The following is a 17,505-nucleotide window of genomic DNA, read 5'->3' on the forward strand; positions in this document are numbered from 1 at the left end:
ATATATATTAAAAAAAAAAAAGTGTCCATGGCGTGATGGACCACAATTAATTTTACAAAAAATTCATAATATTATTTCAATTATCCTTGGTGCGAAAAATCTAAATAATAAAATAACAAAAAAAGGATATGGACGAAAAGTCCATAGACGGCCACAATTTTATAATAAAAAAAAAAAATAACCTCCTCCTTTTTGGAAGTCGGTTAAAAAGAAATAAGTAGCTTTAGATCAATGTTGTAACATTGATCTACCCACGTCCTTTTTTTTCACATGCTTCCTGAGTATATTGTAGAAAATAAGCTCCAAGGACTCACCCGTTGTCCCAGTTGACATGAGCTGCCGAAGTCCACAATCTTGATGGCCGACCGCTTGGGATTGCACAGGAGAATGTTCTCCGGTTTAAGATCACAGTGAATTATATTTAGTTCTGAAATGTAAAGGAAAAACTACATTAGTCAACATGAAATGAATTTTTTAAGAAGGTAATTGACACATACAGCTGATTAGAGAAGGTAGGATTTTAAGACTGTCCAGTGTCCATATGCAAAATAAAAATGTATGTTCATCAAAATTAGTAGGGTCAATGACCTTTGCAGTATCATAAGGAATACAATATAATTTTGGACAACTTTTCAGTTTCACTTGTCGCATAAAAAAATGTTTGGTCAATCAAAGGAACATTGCGATCATGATTTATGCATAGAAGTTGTGAAAAATCTTATATTGATGAAACTAAGAATTGCTGATTAAAGAGCATTGACATAGCTCTGTAGTAGCGCTTGTTGAAAATTGTAGGTTCTTTAATCAGATGAGTTACCAGCGCTCAGTCACTCTGTTGACATTGCTCTGACACAGTACTTGGCAAAATTGTACGTTCTTTAATCAGCTGCGTTACCAGCTTTCTATGACCTCCCCAGCACTTCAATGACGTCCTCAGCACTTCAATGACCTCCCTAGCACTTCTATGACCTCCCCAGCACTTCGATGACCTCCCCACTCCCCAGCACTTCAATGACCTCGCCAGCACCTCAAAAACTCCTACTCCTAAAAAAGTACTCACCGAGCTGCGCTGCTGCGCGAACATACAGGTGGTTGTACTCACCGGGCTGGCTGAGGAACAGCAACGCCGTACACAGCTGCTGCGCGAACTTGCGCGTGAGGTTGAGCGACACGCCACGGAAGTTGGTGTTGCGCAGCAGGTCGTACAGGTTGTACGACAGCAGCTCGAACACGAGGCACAGGTGGTTGCGCCACATGAAGTGCCGCTTCAATTTTACTGGAAAACGAAAGTGGAACAGTTAATATGAGGCTATATAATATGGAGTAATAAGATACTTGCAGGTTATTAGGAATTGAACCTGGACAGCGTTTTACAATTGAGGGATCATTTAGGACTATGAAGGATTATTAAAGCTTTTAAAGCATATGTTGTAGCCCTGAGAGTTAGCAGCATTTAGAGGTAGAATGTGAATAGAAATCGTATTAGCAGATTTATTGCTTTTTAAAAGCATAATATCCAGACTAGTCAACAAGTCCCGTAAAGTTTGAAAGTGTGTCTAAATTATCTTTTGAGTACCAACTTCTCATAAGCAAATTATATCACAACGTGAATCTCGACTCTGGATCCCTTATCAAAGGTCGATCGATCCCGCCTCCCCATTATGACAGAATATACCAAAACCTTAAAAATGCGAAAATGTAACAAAATCGCTTTCATTGCGAAGTCAGCAACAAGTTGATTACGGAGCTTGTTAAATACAAATGCTAATGTATTCAGAGAGGACCCGAAATAATTATAAAGGTCATATTCGGGAAATTATGTTCCCCCTCCCCCGTCTCCGCTTTCGTGGACCAAGTTTTAATAAGGCGAATAAAACAAAAAGAAAATATTTCGTCGATCTGTCACGCCGCTCCCACCTGGCTTTGGAGATTTGTTAAAGCGACATTTTATTAAATCTAGATAAGCCTTATTACGTTTTTATTCGGATATGTTGATGTTTTGACAGACATCCCAGTAATCCTTTGTGTAAACTGTTGCAATGAAAAAGAAGACCCAAAGCTTTAAATTTAAAAGTAGTCCTTCCACAAAAATTCATCACCAAAATAATATACTATGTAAGCAGATTATCCTACATCTTTTGTTTTGTACCATGCTGATTAGTTTTGACTTTTGTTATAGGACAACACAATTATTATGCTCTTTAAGCTGGTCAAAGATTTCCCTGATGATTACCACTTCTAATAAGAATAACAGTGGTAGGTATTTGCAAAAGACTAAGGGCCTGTTTTACCACTTCCTAATAAGTGCTGGATAGGCTATCCACAACTTATCTGACAGATGGAGTATGGAGTATCTGTCAGATCACTTGTGGATAGCCTATCCGGCACTCTCAGGAAGTGGTGAAATAGGCCCTTAGCCATAAAAATATAACAGAACTCACCTATATAATACTTATTCTCCGCATCTGCCCTATTCATCATCTCCAGTAACTTGACTTCTATTTGTGCCTGGTTTAGGAAGGGTTTCTTATTCTTAATTATTTTTATCGCTACTTGACACTGCTCCTCGTGGTCGTACGCTTTCACAACCTGAAAATCACAACAAAAACATTAGTAACATTCCAAATTCTACATCTTAAAGTGGGCTGAAGATTTGTTTCAGAAGTTGCGTTTTTATAAACTGGTCTAGTCTAGTAACTAGGTCATAACTCATAAGTCATATTGCATTACATGTCTTATGCCTGATCTTAAATAGTGGTGAAGAACCATAATTGGGAACTAAAGGTACAAGTTGAAAGCCGGCTACATGAAGCGGCGGCAGACGCGCAGTGAAATACCCTCCACAGCTAGCGACACGAAGCTAGCGACAATTTTCATAGAAATACATAGAAACCAGAAGTGTCGCGACGACACGTCGTCTGCTGCCGCTTCATGTCGCCCGCTGCCAACCGGCACCTTTAATGTTAAAATCCCTAGCGTCCTAGAACCCAGAGGACTATGTCAAAGATCGGAATAAGATCACTAAAGGATGTGACAACGAGCCAAGAAGATTTAACTTTATAAATGGATTTGTAAAGCCTTTATAATCGTCAAACAATATCTAATTTAGACTAGACACTTTTACAGATTAAATTACCCCGTTTTTACAACCATTACCCGAACCGGAAGATTTAGTTCCATCTTTAAATACACATTTTCCACAAGATTTTTTAAAGATATAATGAATTGACGAAAAAATGACCTCATTAAACAAAATGGCCGTCTGTATCTTTCATCTAAGTTAATTATTGTATTAAGTTTGAGTTATAACCGTAATCACCGCGTCTGATGATCGGGATTAAACGTGAAAAAATATTAAAAGCCGTTGCGTGCCTTATTCACAGCGAGCTACCGACTTCCGACTTATTACAAACACTTTGTAGATACTATTATCATAAATTAATTTATTAAAAGCTCGCTCTTTTCATTTTATAGACACGATTTTTAATACAGATATACATTGTATTATCTCAGAGATTTCAGTCTACTGAAGTTTGAATTTTTAATTTTCTAAGGGGCTTAGAAGATCGAAAGGTTTTCAGTGTAGATTGAACTCTCTTACGCATTTAACACTAAAATCATGTCGCATGCACAGTGCACACTGTCGTGGTTAAGAGGAGTCCACACCGCCCTTTTTTCCATACAAACGTTGTCCCCTGTTTCCTCCCTGGATAATGCTAGTAGAGTTATAATTTTTTTCCTGAATATCTACGGCCACTAATACGATGTCCCTATGTTTTCTTTTTTTTCATAATTTAATTATTAAATAAGATATGAACGTTCTAAAACCCAAAAAAATGGCCAGATTTTCCGCTGTGTTCAAACGTCCAGAAAACAGATTTGGCTAGATTATACAAAAAAAGCAAAACATAGGAAAACAGCTCAAGCCTTTTTTTAATATTTAATGAAAAAAGTACTTAAATCGGTTAAGTTTTGGAGAAGGAATCAGGGGCCAACGAATCGTTGATTTTCTGGATTTTCTGCAGTTGTCTCTATCGCGTTCTGCGGTATAGGCTTGAGGTAAGGGAGACAGCTATAGATATTACACGTGCTTTTTTTTCATTTCTCTGGCCCCTAGTGTATCCTCTTAAAGGCCACGAAACCGATCGGATTTAACCGACCATGACCGGACCCATTTGTAAATTCCCGTGTATAATATGATGATGGTGATGCACGAGTCGGGCTCCCCGTTTCTTTCATTCGAAAGGGTTTTTAAGATACTCGTCTGGTTAAGACTGAGGTAGCTTTATCGGACTTTCTAGTCGGGTGCTCGTTGGTTTAGAGACAAAAGATTTTTTTTTTATGAAGGGGGCAAACGAGCAAACGGGTCACCTGATGGAAAGCAACTTCCGTCGCCCATGGACACTCGCAGCATCAGAAGAGCTGCAGCGCAAGCGCTGTTTCACGCCGGTTTTCTGTGAGGACGTGGTATTTCTCCGGTCGAGCCGGCCCATTGGCCCATTGGAGGCCGTAGCCAAAGTCCCTTTCGTTAAAAACGATGACGAAATTCGCTATCAAAATGTATGGGATATTGACATTAGTCTTCGCAAGCGAAATGCCATTTAGCGATGAATTATGTCAAACCGCATACATTTTGATAACGAATTTCGTCATCTTTTTAAACGAAAGATAGTTTGTCTAAGGGGCCTGGTCCTCCCTAACATCCCACGGGGTACCTATATCATGGTGGCTTTAAAATCTAAGTCTGTCTGTGTAAGTGGTCCGGATATGCTGTCACCAGTAGTATTTCCGGGCCAATACGTCCTGCAAACCTTCAAGAAGCGAGCGTATTCCCTTTTAAAAGGCCGGCAACGCATCCGCAGCTGTTCTAATGTTGCGGGTGCTCATGGGCGACGGTAGTAGCTTTTCATCAGGTGACCCGTTTGCTCGTTTGCCCCCTTATTTTATTTTAAAAAAGACCTGATCGTACTCGCTGTGTGCATTCCCATAGGGATGAATCAGTCCGACCGATTTCTATCGGCCTTCCCGTATGCCCTAACAAATGCAGCACATCCTTACCTGGCCGAAGGAGCCCTTGCCGATGGGCGAGGAGATCTCGTACCGGTCGAGGAACTTCTCGCCGTGCTTGATGATGTAGTCGTGGTTGTCGTCATCGTAGCCGTCGTTGTAGAGCTTGCGCTCCTTCTTGTGCGACCCGTCGTCGCCCAGATACGGCTGCGCTCTCCGCTTCTTCTTAGCGTAGTATACCTGCGGACAAGGAGAAGAAACATGAGGTGCTTATTCAAATAGACAACAAACTAAAGTAGCCAGTACACAATGGTCCACGATGGCCCACGCCTAGAAATCGTCTGCCATCATACACCATTACCCCGTCTACACAATGCCGATGGCTTGTAGTGGGCCAGCATGGTCCATTATGAGGCATGGTGCAGGTGCAGGCAGGCACCTTTATATTGGCATTAAATGTTTCTACATCTCCGAGATAATAAGTAGTTAATACGACTCTACTCTCTGCTTGACTATCCTGCTCTTTAAAACTGTAGAAACAACAAGCCTCACCCAGCCCCAGTATTATAACGCGAGTCGCGAAGGAGTTGTAACGCCAATAGAAGCGCTATAGCGCGTATGGACCTGCCTCTAAGAATATAACAAAAAGATGGGTAGCAGTTTCAGAAGGTTTCATGATGTAACGGGTACCAGACAAGCAACCAGCAGGAAGAACTCAATGTTTTTTACCCAGAGCTACCAAAGCCAAATAACCTTCCAAACTGTACAGTGCAGGTTCCCCAGTTTAATATTATTAAACAGCTTTCTGATAAACGTTTAATTTGAATTGCATTGTGTATACTCAAGTATCAAAATATTTTGACATGTTCACTAATAAACGTCAATGTTTTTTTTTTTTACTATTTTAAAACCTAGTATTTAAGGAAACCTCAAAAACGTATTATGAACTTTATGAAGGATGCAAACAAGCTTCGTAATAAACAGTTACTGAGGTATGAATAATTCCCAGTCATAACTCATAACGATTCAATATTATTTGCGTTATGTAATACATAAACAATTACAAAAAAATTAAACACATCTCGTATAGATCATTATTAGGATCTAACGACTTTTTGCTGCGTACAATCTTAGATAATTTACAGCAGATAAAAAGAAACATAATAATTGTTTACAAACAACTGCGAACAAACAAAGACACAAGAATATAGGGTCGTCCCTACAACAATTAACAATAAAAAGCCGAATTACAGGAAACAAGGAGGCTAGCGGAGGAATTCGGGCGGACGTTGACCCAAATATGCGGTTGACATTGATCGACGACGCCGATACGTAACGCATTCGGACGCGGGTTCATTGGTACCGGTTTTTATGCGGCACCCGGTACCCGCGGCCGTGTCTAGCCGAATAGATGACTCACGCGGCACGCCGCACGAGTTTAATCACTGTATTCGCATGGGTCAAATTTCGCCGAACGGTATTTAGCCCCACCATGATAAAATTTGGAATGCTAGGCAATTCTGTCTAGATATTAACAGGACTTGGCCAAAAAATCAACCCATGTAATCCACATGAACCAGAAATCATGCAGTCATTTGACCTCGAACAATTCAGACACCGTGCGGTCACTTGACCCACAACTAACAGTGCAGTCTGCGGCGTGACGCGGCCGGTGTGACGGAAGCGTCACATATCGACGCGGCCGATAACCCAAATTGTGGCGACCTACATACCCCCCGTATATTACCGTGCCGCGGCTGACCCCCGCACCGCAGCGTCTACGTCTAAGTGCTGATTTACATTGACACAGTAACAGGCGCCAGCGTTACTGAATCAGCACGTATCGATGTAAACATATCCAGCGACCAGTAGCTGTACTTAATCATGTTTTGATCCAGTTCATCTGAAGCTCGCTATGACTGTATTGACATATTTGTGATTTGAGTCTCATAAATACGTTGACACAGGTCAATTTAGTTAATAACCTCAGTCTGCATTTTGATGTAACGTGAATTATGCCTCAGTTATGCTCCTGTTGCATTAGCACAACTTAATGGTGCAATGGTGCTGTTGCTGATACGATTACACCAGAGATCTGTCTTGGGGGAGGTCAGTTATCACAACTTTTCAGAGGCAGCAGACACCATTGTCATTGATTCAACGAGAGTCGCCATTAGGTACTTATCTGCTGTATCCCTGTATCCCTGAGACATGGTTGTCGTCGTTGCATTGGGATAGGTCAGCCACGTCAGTTGAATCGGTGGTGACAGATAATATAATAATATAGCCTATACCTATTTCAAATTCAACAGTACCCAGTACCTAGTTTAGTTTAGTTTATGTTTGTCTGTCGACGCTCGGCAGTAGGTGAGATGTGTGACGGACGGCGGCGCGGCGCGGCGGAGGCAGTGACCGCGGCACGTGGTGAGATGAGTCGGGGAGCCGGCGCGCGGCGGCTGTCATTGATTTTCCCGCGCCCCCCGCTTCGCCTCGCCCCTCGCCACCCCCCCGCTACCCCCGCCCGCTCCCATCGCCCGATAACGAGGTTAACGGGCGACGTGAGCGTCTCCTAAACTTTAATTATACCCGTACACCCGCCTTGCATGTTTAACCCGGCCTCTATTCCGTTCGCACCTGATCGTGCCGACGGATCGGCCCGGCGCCGGCGGTCATCTGACCCCGGCCTGTCCGCCGACCGCCCGGCGACTCCGCGGCACAGGAACCACGTGAATACATAATAAACGTTCGCCGCGGAGACTGTACATCGAAACTTTATAATTTCACGTCGAGGCTCGAGTTTCAAGAGGCAACCTTAATAATGACGCACGGGGAGAGCGGTATGGGATTTTGTCAATGTGTGTATAGTCTGTATACTCGCTGTATAGTTTAACTAATTAAGCTTTGTTTGAAGGATGTCTGGGGTATTTATTATAAAAAACTACGATATCTGTCTAGACGCGAATACAAAGAGCTGCAGACTAAAATAAGGTAGTACTCTACATTCTACAAATAATTATGAAGGTAGGAAGGAGAAGGTTTATTTCTTCTTGCGATATTTAACATGCAAACGATCAAACTTATGACTACGTTCTACTACAAATTATCGGGCTGACCAAAACTTCCATAAATAGAAATTAGCAATTTGTAAAATGGAATTGTCCGGTGGTCGGTGGGTATTTTTAAATTCCAGCAATTTCGTACAATTACCATGGAGCGTCGGCTCGCGGACTAATGCACTGTTGATTTCACTACAACTATTAATTGCTGGTCGCGAGACCGCCTTCAGAATTTCATTAATTTTGGTATTTTTGCCATTCCAAACAAAAAGAAACGCTTAGAAACAGTTTACCATGCATAAAGTCCAGTTTGCCGTATTGCGTACAATGCGAGTCTATCCTGTTCAGCTCATTATATCCTCTTAGATAGTCAACATCTAGGATCTATACATCTAGCGTGCTTTATCCAATGATGGCAATAAACAATCTTTCCAAACATCAGCAAAATGCTGACGAATATTCCGATTATTCGGCGAGCGACAACCCTAGCAATACAAACCGGAATTCGGACGGAACCAAAACAAATACCCATCGACACTTGAGGCTAATACGGATTTATACGAGTATTAGCCCTGTATTAGTGCATCTATAGAGCGCGGTACGGACGCATACATTTTCGTGCGACGTACGTTACTGATTGTGATGATAAGCGTGATTTATACAAAGCAAACCTGCAATGGGAATCAAGAGGTTCTTAAAACACTATATTATATACTAGGCCTTTACATCCGTTATGGATGATTTATACAGTATTTTTAGAGCGAAGTAACCACTCCTCAAAAACTGTAGTGCCTGGGACAAGATTTTTAAATATCCGTATGGTTGCCCAAGCGCATACGGCATTCTCGCATCATAGTCGGCCTAGTCCAGAGGAAAGAACTAGTCAATACGTCTGGGACCAACTATGTGCGGGTTTCCTCACGATGTTTTCCTTCACCGTACGAGCGTCCATATTATGTACTTGAGATCTGAAAATGCCCCATAGGTACACGTCTCCACCCGGGTTCAAACCTGCAGGCTGCACCCTCTAAGTGAGTGAGTGAGTGCGTACCAAAGGTCTACCCATTAGGCCACGGACGCTCTCTTAGAACACTACTTAGAACATTACTTAAAACACTACATTGTTGAAAATTATTGCAGGTCCTTTGAGTAATTTAGAAGTCCTTTCCAAATAAAATAAAAATGTTTCCTGATATTTTTCACTGAAAAAAGTTTAGTTGAATAGCTGTAACAACCAGGAAAGGTCGCGGTCCAGATATCATCAATGTCAATCGACAACGCTATCTCTGTAAAATATACATGTACCTACTTTACCCCGTAGACAGGGAGATTTATTCAAATGTTTTAACATTCGGTTTGGAAGCTTAATATATAAAAAGAAGTAAGCCCGACCACAGTCGTTACTGCTTTAACCCATGAATGCCCAAGCGGCAGCCGGCTGCCGCATAACAATTGAAAATCTATTGTCTGCGATACCCACGATGGAGGTGTTAAGTATGTTAAATTAAAATTGGAAGGTCAAATTAAAAGCTTATAAGGAAGGTCTTAACGATCGTACATTTTACTAAAACTTCGAATTTGTAAATATTAATAAACGTGGTGATTTTATACCAGATATTTAACATTCCGGTAGACTGAACATCAAATATTTCAACAATCGAATCCAAACATTCGAACCACAACTCCTGAACTGTCTAAAAACAGCAAAAACACGAGCGCGGTGGAAAGTTATGCCGATGTAGGTGTTGACTTTGGATCAGCAAACAGTTTAGTTACAGCTTACACTTCAGTTACAGTATAGTTACAGCTAACACTTCTGTTACAGTTCGTGTTACAGTTGTTACAGTCGATGGAACTCGCATGCAGATTTCTCTGCACCTATGCAAAACGAATTATCAAGCTTCGGCATTTAAACACTAACTTTTATATTATAACAAATAGAAGAGAAAATTCACCTCTGAAAGGATGACGATATTCGACTATTTTACGCAACATAAAATATTAAATAATACGTACTCGTAGTTGGTAGTAAGAACAAATAACGAAGCTGCATTGTTATAGCAATGATTAGGATAGTAAAAACGCGTACTTCTAGGATAGCAGAAGAAGAGATGCTTTCTTTACTTGCGTTGTTGGTAACGCAATGAAAGCTAGCAGCGTTACAAAGAAATAGCCAAACAAGTCGTCCAAAACTGCTTGTACAGGGTCCGATAATGACGAAGCCATCAAATATTAACCTTTATGATTGGTGGTTTGTTCCCCCGAAGTCTACCCACGCGCCCCGGCCAGGGTGCGCTCACAAAAATACACACGGAAGCGGCCTGGCAAATGGTGGTCATTTGTTAAATTAATTATAATGTTACCTAGCCCTAATTCGTGTAACGCCATTTTGACACTACATATTAACTATTCTGACACCATGGCACCATACATAACCACTGGTATGCAGGCTTCACCGATTAATACATGTCAAGGATAAACATCAACCAACTAGTTCTGACAACAAGGAATATAGGGTTAGAGGGTGGAGGGTATTAATAACAATATTAATAATTTAAATAATTTCTAAACATTATGTAACACAATAAATCCTGTCCTATGCCCCTTCCTAGAAATTAAAGCAATTAATCTCCCATCTTAATACCCAACGTCTTCTAAATCAGTTTAGCTGTTTAGGGGTCAAGTCGTAACAGACAGACACATTTAAGCATATTTATAACGAGCTTTTGCCCGCGGCTTCGCTCGCGTTAAGAAGTATTATTATATACAAACTTTCATTCCCTATTTTAACCCCTTAGAGGTCAAAATCCTTTCTTAACGGATGCCAACGTCATATCATCTACCTGCATGCCAAATATCAGCCCGATCGGTCCAGTGGTTTGGGCCCTGCGTTGATAGATCACCATGTCAGTCAGTCACCTTTGAGTTTTATATACATAGGTATATAGATTTAAGATTTGCTTCCGGACCCTAGAGATCTAGGGGTACAAATAATTCAGCGACCAAGACAATCTTCGATATAATTTTAAACTGAACCTCACACCATTACTCATTAGTCGGGCCAAAAGCCACCTGGTGTCGACAACGCCTCGGCTAGCAGGTGCGGTAGCGGCACCAGACTAGTCTCATCGACATGATTAATAGTCGCAACTAAATACCCAACATATAGCGGGGACGAAATCGGAAAACGACCAAAACTAAAGTAGGTTGATAGTTTACACTAATATTTCATGGCATCCATACTTCATGCGACCTTCCGTTTAAGGTTCAACAGTCCAGTGTACACAAACAACTTCAAAACTGCTGTAATTGTAAACATACACAGAAACACAACTAAAACGTATGCTTAATTAATAAAAGTTATAAGAACTAAAAAACATTTCCAGCTTTCAGTAATAAAATAAGTATGATGAAGAAAAGTTGTTTTTCAGTTCAAAGAAGCTCGCGCCGAAGCCGTGTCGACAAGACCTTACAGAGATTGGCTATTAATTGCTTCCTGAATAAATAAAAAGAAAAACATAAGATGTCGTACAATCCGGAGACTCTTTTGATACATTCAAATTGGCCCTGTGATCTTCAACGCAATCGTAATACGCTAAACGTTTACAAAATATTTGAATGTCAAACGAAAAGTGGATTCCTACATTAATTAATGGATATATATATACAAAAAATCAATATACATAATACATAATTTCAGTAACGCAGCCACATTTTACCACTTCTGACACCAAGAAGTTAAGGTATCTAGGGTCTAAAATACTCTAGGAATCTTTTCTATCTAACCTAGGATATAAGCTTCAGGAGGCCCTAAATACATCCAATCTCTATATTTCACAGTCCTAACCCCCCGGTGCGAGTGTCAAACGTTGTAAATCCAGCGGAAGGCGCGGGTATGATGTCCCCATGCGTCGCGAGGTTTTACGACTTCTCGGCGCTAGGCGGACGAGAGGCTTTAGTGCTTGTCACATCTTCGTGCCGGCCATGCAAAGAGGAATGAACAGAAATATAGAGTTAGTAATGTTAGATATAGAGCTCAGGACAATGGACATCATTTAATGTAGAAGTCTTGACGTAGTCGCCTATTGCCGTCAACTTATTCGAGAGTCAACGTTGTCAACCGATAACCGTTGAGGCAACAAATAACCAAGCGTTGGGTAACCGGATCTCAAATGAAAGACAATAATTATTGTGGATTCAATGCGCTTGTGGATTAATGATACCGGAAGCTCACTGTTGCCAGATGCTAATTGCTAAATAGTCAACCTGAACAAAATAAGCAATAGCCAGATCATTTTCTCAAATAAAACCTATCCATGTCATACGTATATCCATAGCTTCAAAGCAGATGCTGTCCAGTTTCCAAAACACTGGCCTGTCTGCCCATTTCCAATGTACAGTGAGTCATAGTCACGATCTGGTAGCACGTATTGCCCAGTCCGGGCCCGACTCCTGCCCCTACTCTCTAGTGAAAGAGACCAGAATTATTTACGACCACAACAAGCGCAGACTGCGAAAACGACAGATATGGACCTCTTTATTATATCTCCTGATTTACAGACACGTGATTCATTGTGTTACTCTTGTTGGATATCTATAAAACACTTAATCTGTAGTACTATAACTGAGCGAAGTGATTGACGATACTGATGGTGGTTTGCATTTGGACAGTAGTAACAATATGTTCTTGTGCAATGGCCCAAGTAACTTAATAAAGTTAATGAACTGGTTCCTGAGAAATCAAATATAAGGAAACTCTATAAAAACCAGAAAATTAATACTTTCGATCCATCGAAGTAAGCTGTAGCGGTCATAAGGTAGTTTATCAGCAGTATGTATCTATCTTAGTTCATGAATCCATTCGCCCGCCGAAAAGTTAACGAGTGCATGCAAATTAATATTTGATTGCGTTGCGTCGCGTCGGGACGCATCGCCCACCGTCGCGTCTGCGAGACCCGAGCGCATCAAAGTGGCCCAACTGCGCAAGTTTACATCATTAACACCATAAAAAGACAGTTATTGCGAGAAAATTTGCGCAATCAATTAGGAGTTTTAAGAGAGGGGGTGGTTCCCCCACTCGGGCGGGCGTATGCGTGTAGTGCAGCGGCGACGGCGCGGGGGCGGCGGGGGAGGCAGGCGCGCGCATCTGTGTGCATTCGGCATATTTACCCCGATAGTGGGCGGCCGGGTTCACTGACCCGACCCAATGCAAGTCGGCGGCGTACGTCGCGACGGCGCGCAAAAAGCCAGCGCCGCGCACCGTGCGTCGAGTGGGCACGCCGCGCGCCGCACGCACGCTTTTTAATCAACCCGCGGATGCTCGCGGATTAGCCGAAGTGCAGACGGCCGCTGCGGGCCATATTGATCCCGTGTTTATTTCCGACCTCCGGCTCCGATCCCGTCTCAACGACTCATTTAATATTTATAATGGACGTCCGATAGGTTACATCGCCGTCGGCTCATACATTAATAGAATTACACTAGCGGCCGCAGATTTGCGCCGATATCTCGCCGCCTCTCAAAGTCTAAGCTTATTTTGGTGGTAGCGGCTCGACTCTACATTTTTTGTATTCTGGCATAAATACTTAACTAATCATATTATTTTCATAGTAATATTATGATTCCTATATTCTCAATTCTAACATACAAAACAATAACCAAACACTATTGAATAGACTCTGTTCAAATCCCTTTTCCGGTACCTAGAACGCCAATAAACCGCATGAACCCCACCATTTACATCAACTATCCCGTAGTAATTTCACAAATCGCTCAAGGTATACAGTGCAGAGTGCGGTGCAGTGTATGCACGCCCCTGCAATGCCATAACCTACCCCAAGCCTTCCCCTCGCCGGCGGGTCAGGGCAGACGCTTTTGAAGGGCATTTACATAATAATCAGTGCACAGATACACGCACACATCGTACACTACATTGTTAATAGTGCACTATTTATAAACACATTAATTCGATTAACGTAATTCAATATATGATTGACATGAATCAACTGTATGTTTTCGTTTAGCGCCGGTAACATAATCTATTATTGTTTATGGTTTCTTGCTAATTAATTATGCGTTTACAATTTTAGGGTTAAAAAGACGTGAGAAACAACACCAAGGTGAGTTTTAAGAGTGACTTTGACATAGATCGTAGGTATTAATTCGTCACAAATTTGGCTATTTGTGACGAATCAAGACGATTTTTTTACAGGGCTTTCATATGTTATGTAATTGCTTTCTAAAATACCTCATTCAATTTCATTTGCGTCGACTCACACCATTCATTGCCTATGATCACACTAATGGTCATGGTGATCAGGACCAGAAACATTAACGTATCCAATATCCATATTAATGCAATGCAATTCCACAAATACTTCCCCTTCATCATCCCCTTAATTAGATAACAAAAATCGATAGTCCTCAACTAATTAGAATGATAAAAGACCGAGTCGTGCCGACAGTCGGCACAATGCCCACCCTAAAACCTTTGAGGAGCTCAACGGAATAATTGCTGAGGGCTCGAAGTCGTCTCGGAGACACTAGGCGATTAAATGCACAAACAATTTGCAAACGTCCCACTGTCTCGTTCAAGTTCAATCTTTAGTGAGAACCCTTAACAGTAAGTACAATAAGATACAATCCATATCGATACAAATATTATAAATACGAAAATGTTACTGTCTGTCTGTTACCTCTTCACGCCCAAACCGCTAAAGATTTTGCTGAAATTTTGTATGGGGAAAGAACATAGGGCACTCTTTGTCCTGGAAAAATTTACGGTTCCCGGGCGATAAACTGGCGCAGAGTTGCGGGCGTCGTCTTGTATTAGATCCTATCTCTCCTCTCTATCTATCCTTATATCCCTCACATATATAAGTATGTAAAATACTTACTAACATTTTGTAAGGCCATGTTTCCAGTAAAACCCTGGTATTTAACTGATCAAGCCCATTCTAAGCATAAATCTCCCCACACTTTTTTATATCACGTTACTTTTGACACAAAAACTACCCTTACACCTTCGAGCAACCTTTTACTTTTATTTTGTGATAACAAAACAGGCAGTAAGTCTATCCCCCCACCCCTGACAACTAAACAGTCACTAAAGAGTAAGTATTAAAAGGAAAACTATCAAAAGGAAGCCAACAAGTTATTGAGCGAATAAGGCGACTGAAGGCACACTCTTGACCGTTTTCCTCAACAGTTGGCTTATTTTTTCAACGAATAACCTTTATAGAGGTGTTGTCAATAAAAATATTTGGAAACTTTTACTTATATCGACTGGCCAGGCGAATGTTGTTTCTATGTTATTTTTTGAGAATGCCGCAGTATGAATTTCTCTTCTCCTGTATTTTCATCTACTCTTGTGAATTACTTTTTTAGCGACTTCCAAAAAGGAGGAGGTTTCTCAATTCGACCGTATAATACATGTTCTTTTTTAGTCAACTTTCGAATGTGGTGTAATATTATATACTTATTAATTTGATATCAATCTTTTAATTTAAGGTGATTCTTCAGTTGTACCCAAACACTATATTGTTTCACTTTTCGACGTAGAGTGAATCATCCGTATTTATAATTACTCAAACTTAAGCAGTCAATCAGCAGCGACAGAATGAAAGCATTCAGGATTATACTACCTAGGAGATTCTACAGGAGTGGTCCCTATGTCGTCGGCATAAGGGCTCTGTTAGAGGTAAAACAACTCTGAATAACAGACCTACCACAACAGCTCGCGCCGTAGCCGGAGCGGACAGTCGACAACATTACAATGACATAATACACCGGCCAATGACACGTATACGATGGCCACACTGCGACGAAACGCATGAGATTATTACTTTGGTATGGCCGACTTTGAGACAATATCAAAGATCTATCAGTGCTTAACCAGTTATAAAACATTACCTGTGCCTAGAGTACCAACTGCCAAGATGCACAGAAAGAAAAAGATTTATAACGATAACCATTACGATTCCCGTGTCTTAGACGAAGATTCGGTTTTTCTTCATTGATATAAATAAAACATTATCATCATTATCATTATTAATAATCAACATCGCCCATCCACCACACCACAAATCTGAATTCAAATTGACGCATAACGCAAACCCACAATCCTCCAATTTTTGCTACCCTCTCAACTTCCGGTGAGCAAACTTTGGGGTGTTAATAAAAGATTGACCGACTGAGAGAGTCTCAGAGGTGTAATATTCCATCACTTTGCGGGGCACAATTAAGGCGAGGGGTGGGGTGGAACGGGGTTACGCTGCTAATGTACCGGGGCATTGGGCTTCAGGTGTCTGAAAGGCACCTCGGCTCAAGACTTAGGCTTACTCTAGCCATGGTAGGTATAGATCCTGAAAGTAGTATTAGGGTATATTGTCTAAAATATACTGTAGGCTTAAGCCAGACTGTAGGTGAAGAGAGTATAAAGAACTCTATCTTTATCTACTCTATCGTTAGTAACTGGTCAGTCTGGATGTCAGTCAAAACAACCAATTCAGAAACTCGGTCTTACAAAAACAAAACCAAATTTTACGCTGCGGCTGATAAATAACTCGCTGGAATATAGCGGCTCCGCAGCATCCCGTTTCAGCTGAGCTAATATTTCTTTATTATGATTTAACACTCGGCGGTAATAATATTCGAGTCCTGTACGCCGAGTTTACCTCATCCCGTGCAAAGTAATATCAAGACAACACAGGAATTTTAATTAGTCGGGTCGGGTGGCGCGAGCCACGAGCGGGAGCGGTAGGCGCTCGCCCGCTATCGCAGATGTGTGCCGCGATATTTGACTGCTGTCAGCTGCACTACCCTATCACAGTAGCAATTAAATCAAGCGTGCACCGCACGCCTCTCCCCCGCCCCCCCTCCCCGCCCGAGCCGATCGCCGATCGTCCGCTAACAATCACACGGCGGCCCATTAAAATCGTACGCGGCCGAAGCGTCCTCACGGCGCGCGCCACTCCAGAGTTTGACCTCGCAATTACTAAAATTGGTTTGATTTACCATTTTAATTGTAACAAAAAGCTTATTTTTTCCACCGGTGCGGCGCGGGCGGCGCGGGCGGCGCGGCGGCGGCGTCGCAATCTCGACCGAGTGACTTTCGGCCGCAGGGTTCACGGGGCTCGCGCGGCGCGCGGCGGTCGGCCGGAATTTTGAGCTGTGGCGTCGTGTCGTTAAGGCGTAGTTTCTGTCGGAGGTGTCCGGAGGCGCGAGCGGAGAGCACTCGAGGTCGGATGCTGAGAGGCGCGGGGCGGGCGCAGGGGGAGGACGAGGCGCGGGGGAGGGGGCGGCGGGACAAAATCGATACCGTCGGGCGGCGCGCGACGTCTTGCACCCGCCCCACTCCCCTCTAATGAATGAGAGCGCACATAGTCATCTCTGCGGCCCGCGGCCCGCGACGGTCCGGCTGCGGGCCGACGTCGGGCCGGCG

General features: G+C 42.2%; 1 protein-coding gene across 5 annotated transcripts in view; it reads right to left on the bottom strand.

Moving 5' to 3' along the window:
- LOC121734891 (serine/threonine-protein kinase minibrain) overlaps positions 1–17,505 on the bottom strand; it is a 163,231-nt gene that overhangs the window by 11,073 nt on the left and 134,653 nt on the right. For all 5 annotated transcript variants that reach the window (XM_042125525.1, XM_042125523.1, XM_042125524.1 and 2 more), the window contains 4 exons: positions 5,059–5,247; positions 2,442–2,589; positions 1,103–1,276; positions 315–427 (listed from right to left, as the gene is read on the bottom strand). In XM_042125525.1, coding sequence (XP_041981459.1) covers positions 315–427; positions 1,103–1,276; positions 2,442–2,589; positions 5,059–5,247 — 624 coding nt within the window. The remainder of the gene's footprint in view (positions 1–314; positions 428–1,102; positions 1,277–2,441; positions 2,590–5,058; positions 5,248–17,505) is intronic.

The sequence above is a fragment of the Aricia agestis genome, chromosome 16 (assembly GCF_905147365.1).
Source record: "Aricia agestis chromosome 16, ilAriAges1.1, whole genome shotgun sequence".
NCBI classification, from domain to species: Eukaryota; Metazoa; Arthropoda; class Insecta; order Lepidoptera; family Lycaenidae; genus Aricia; species Aricia agestis.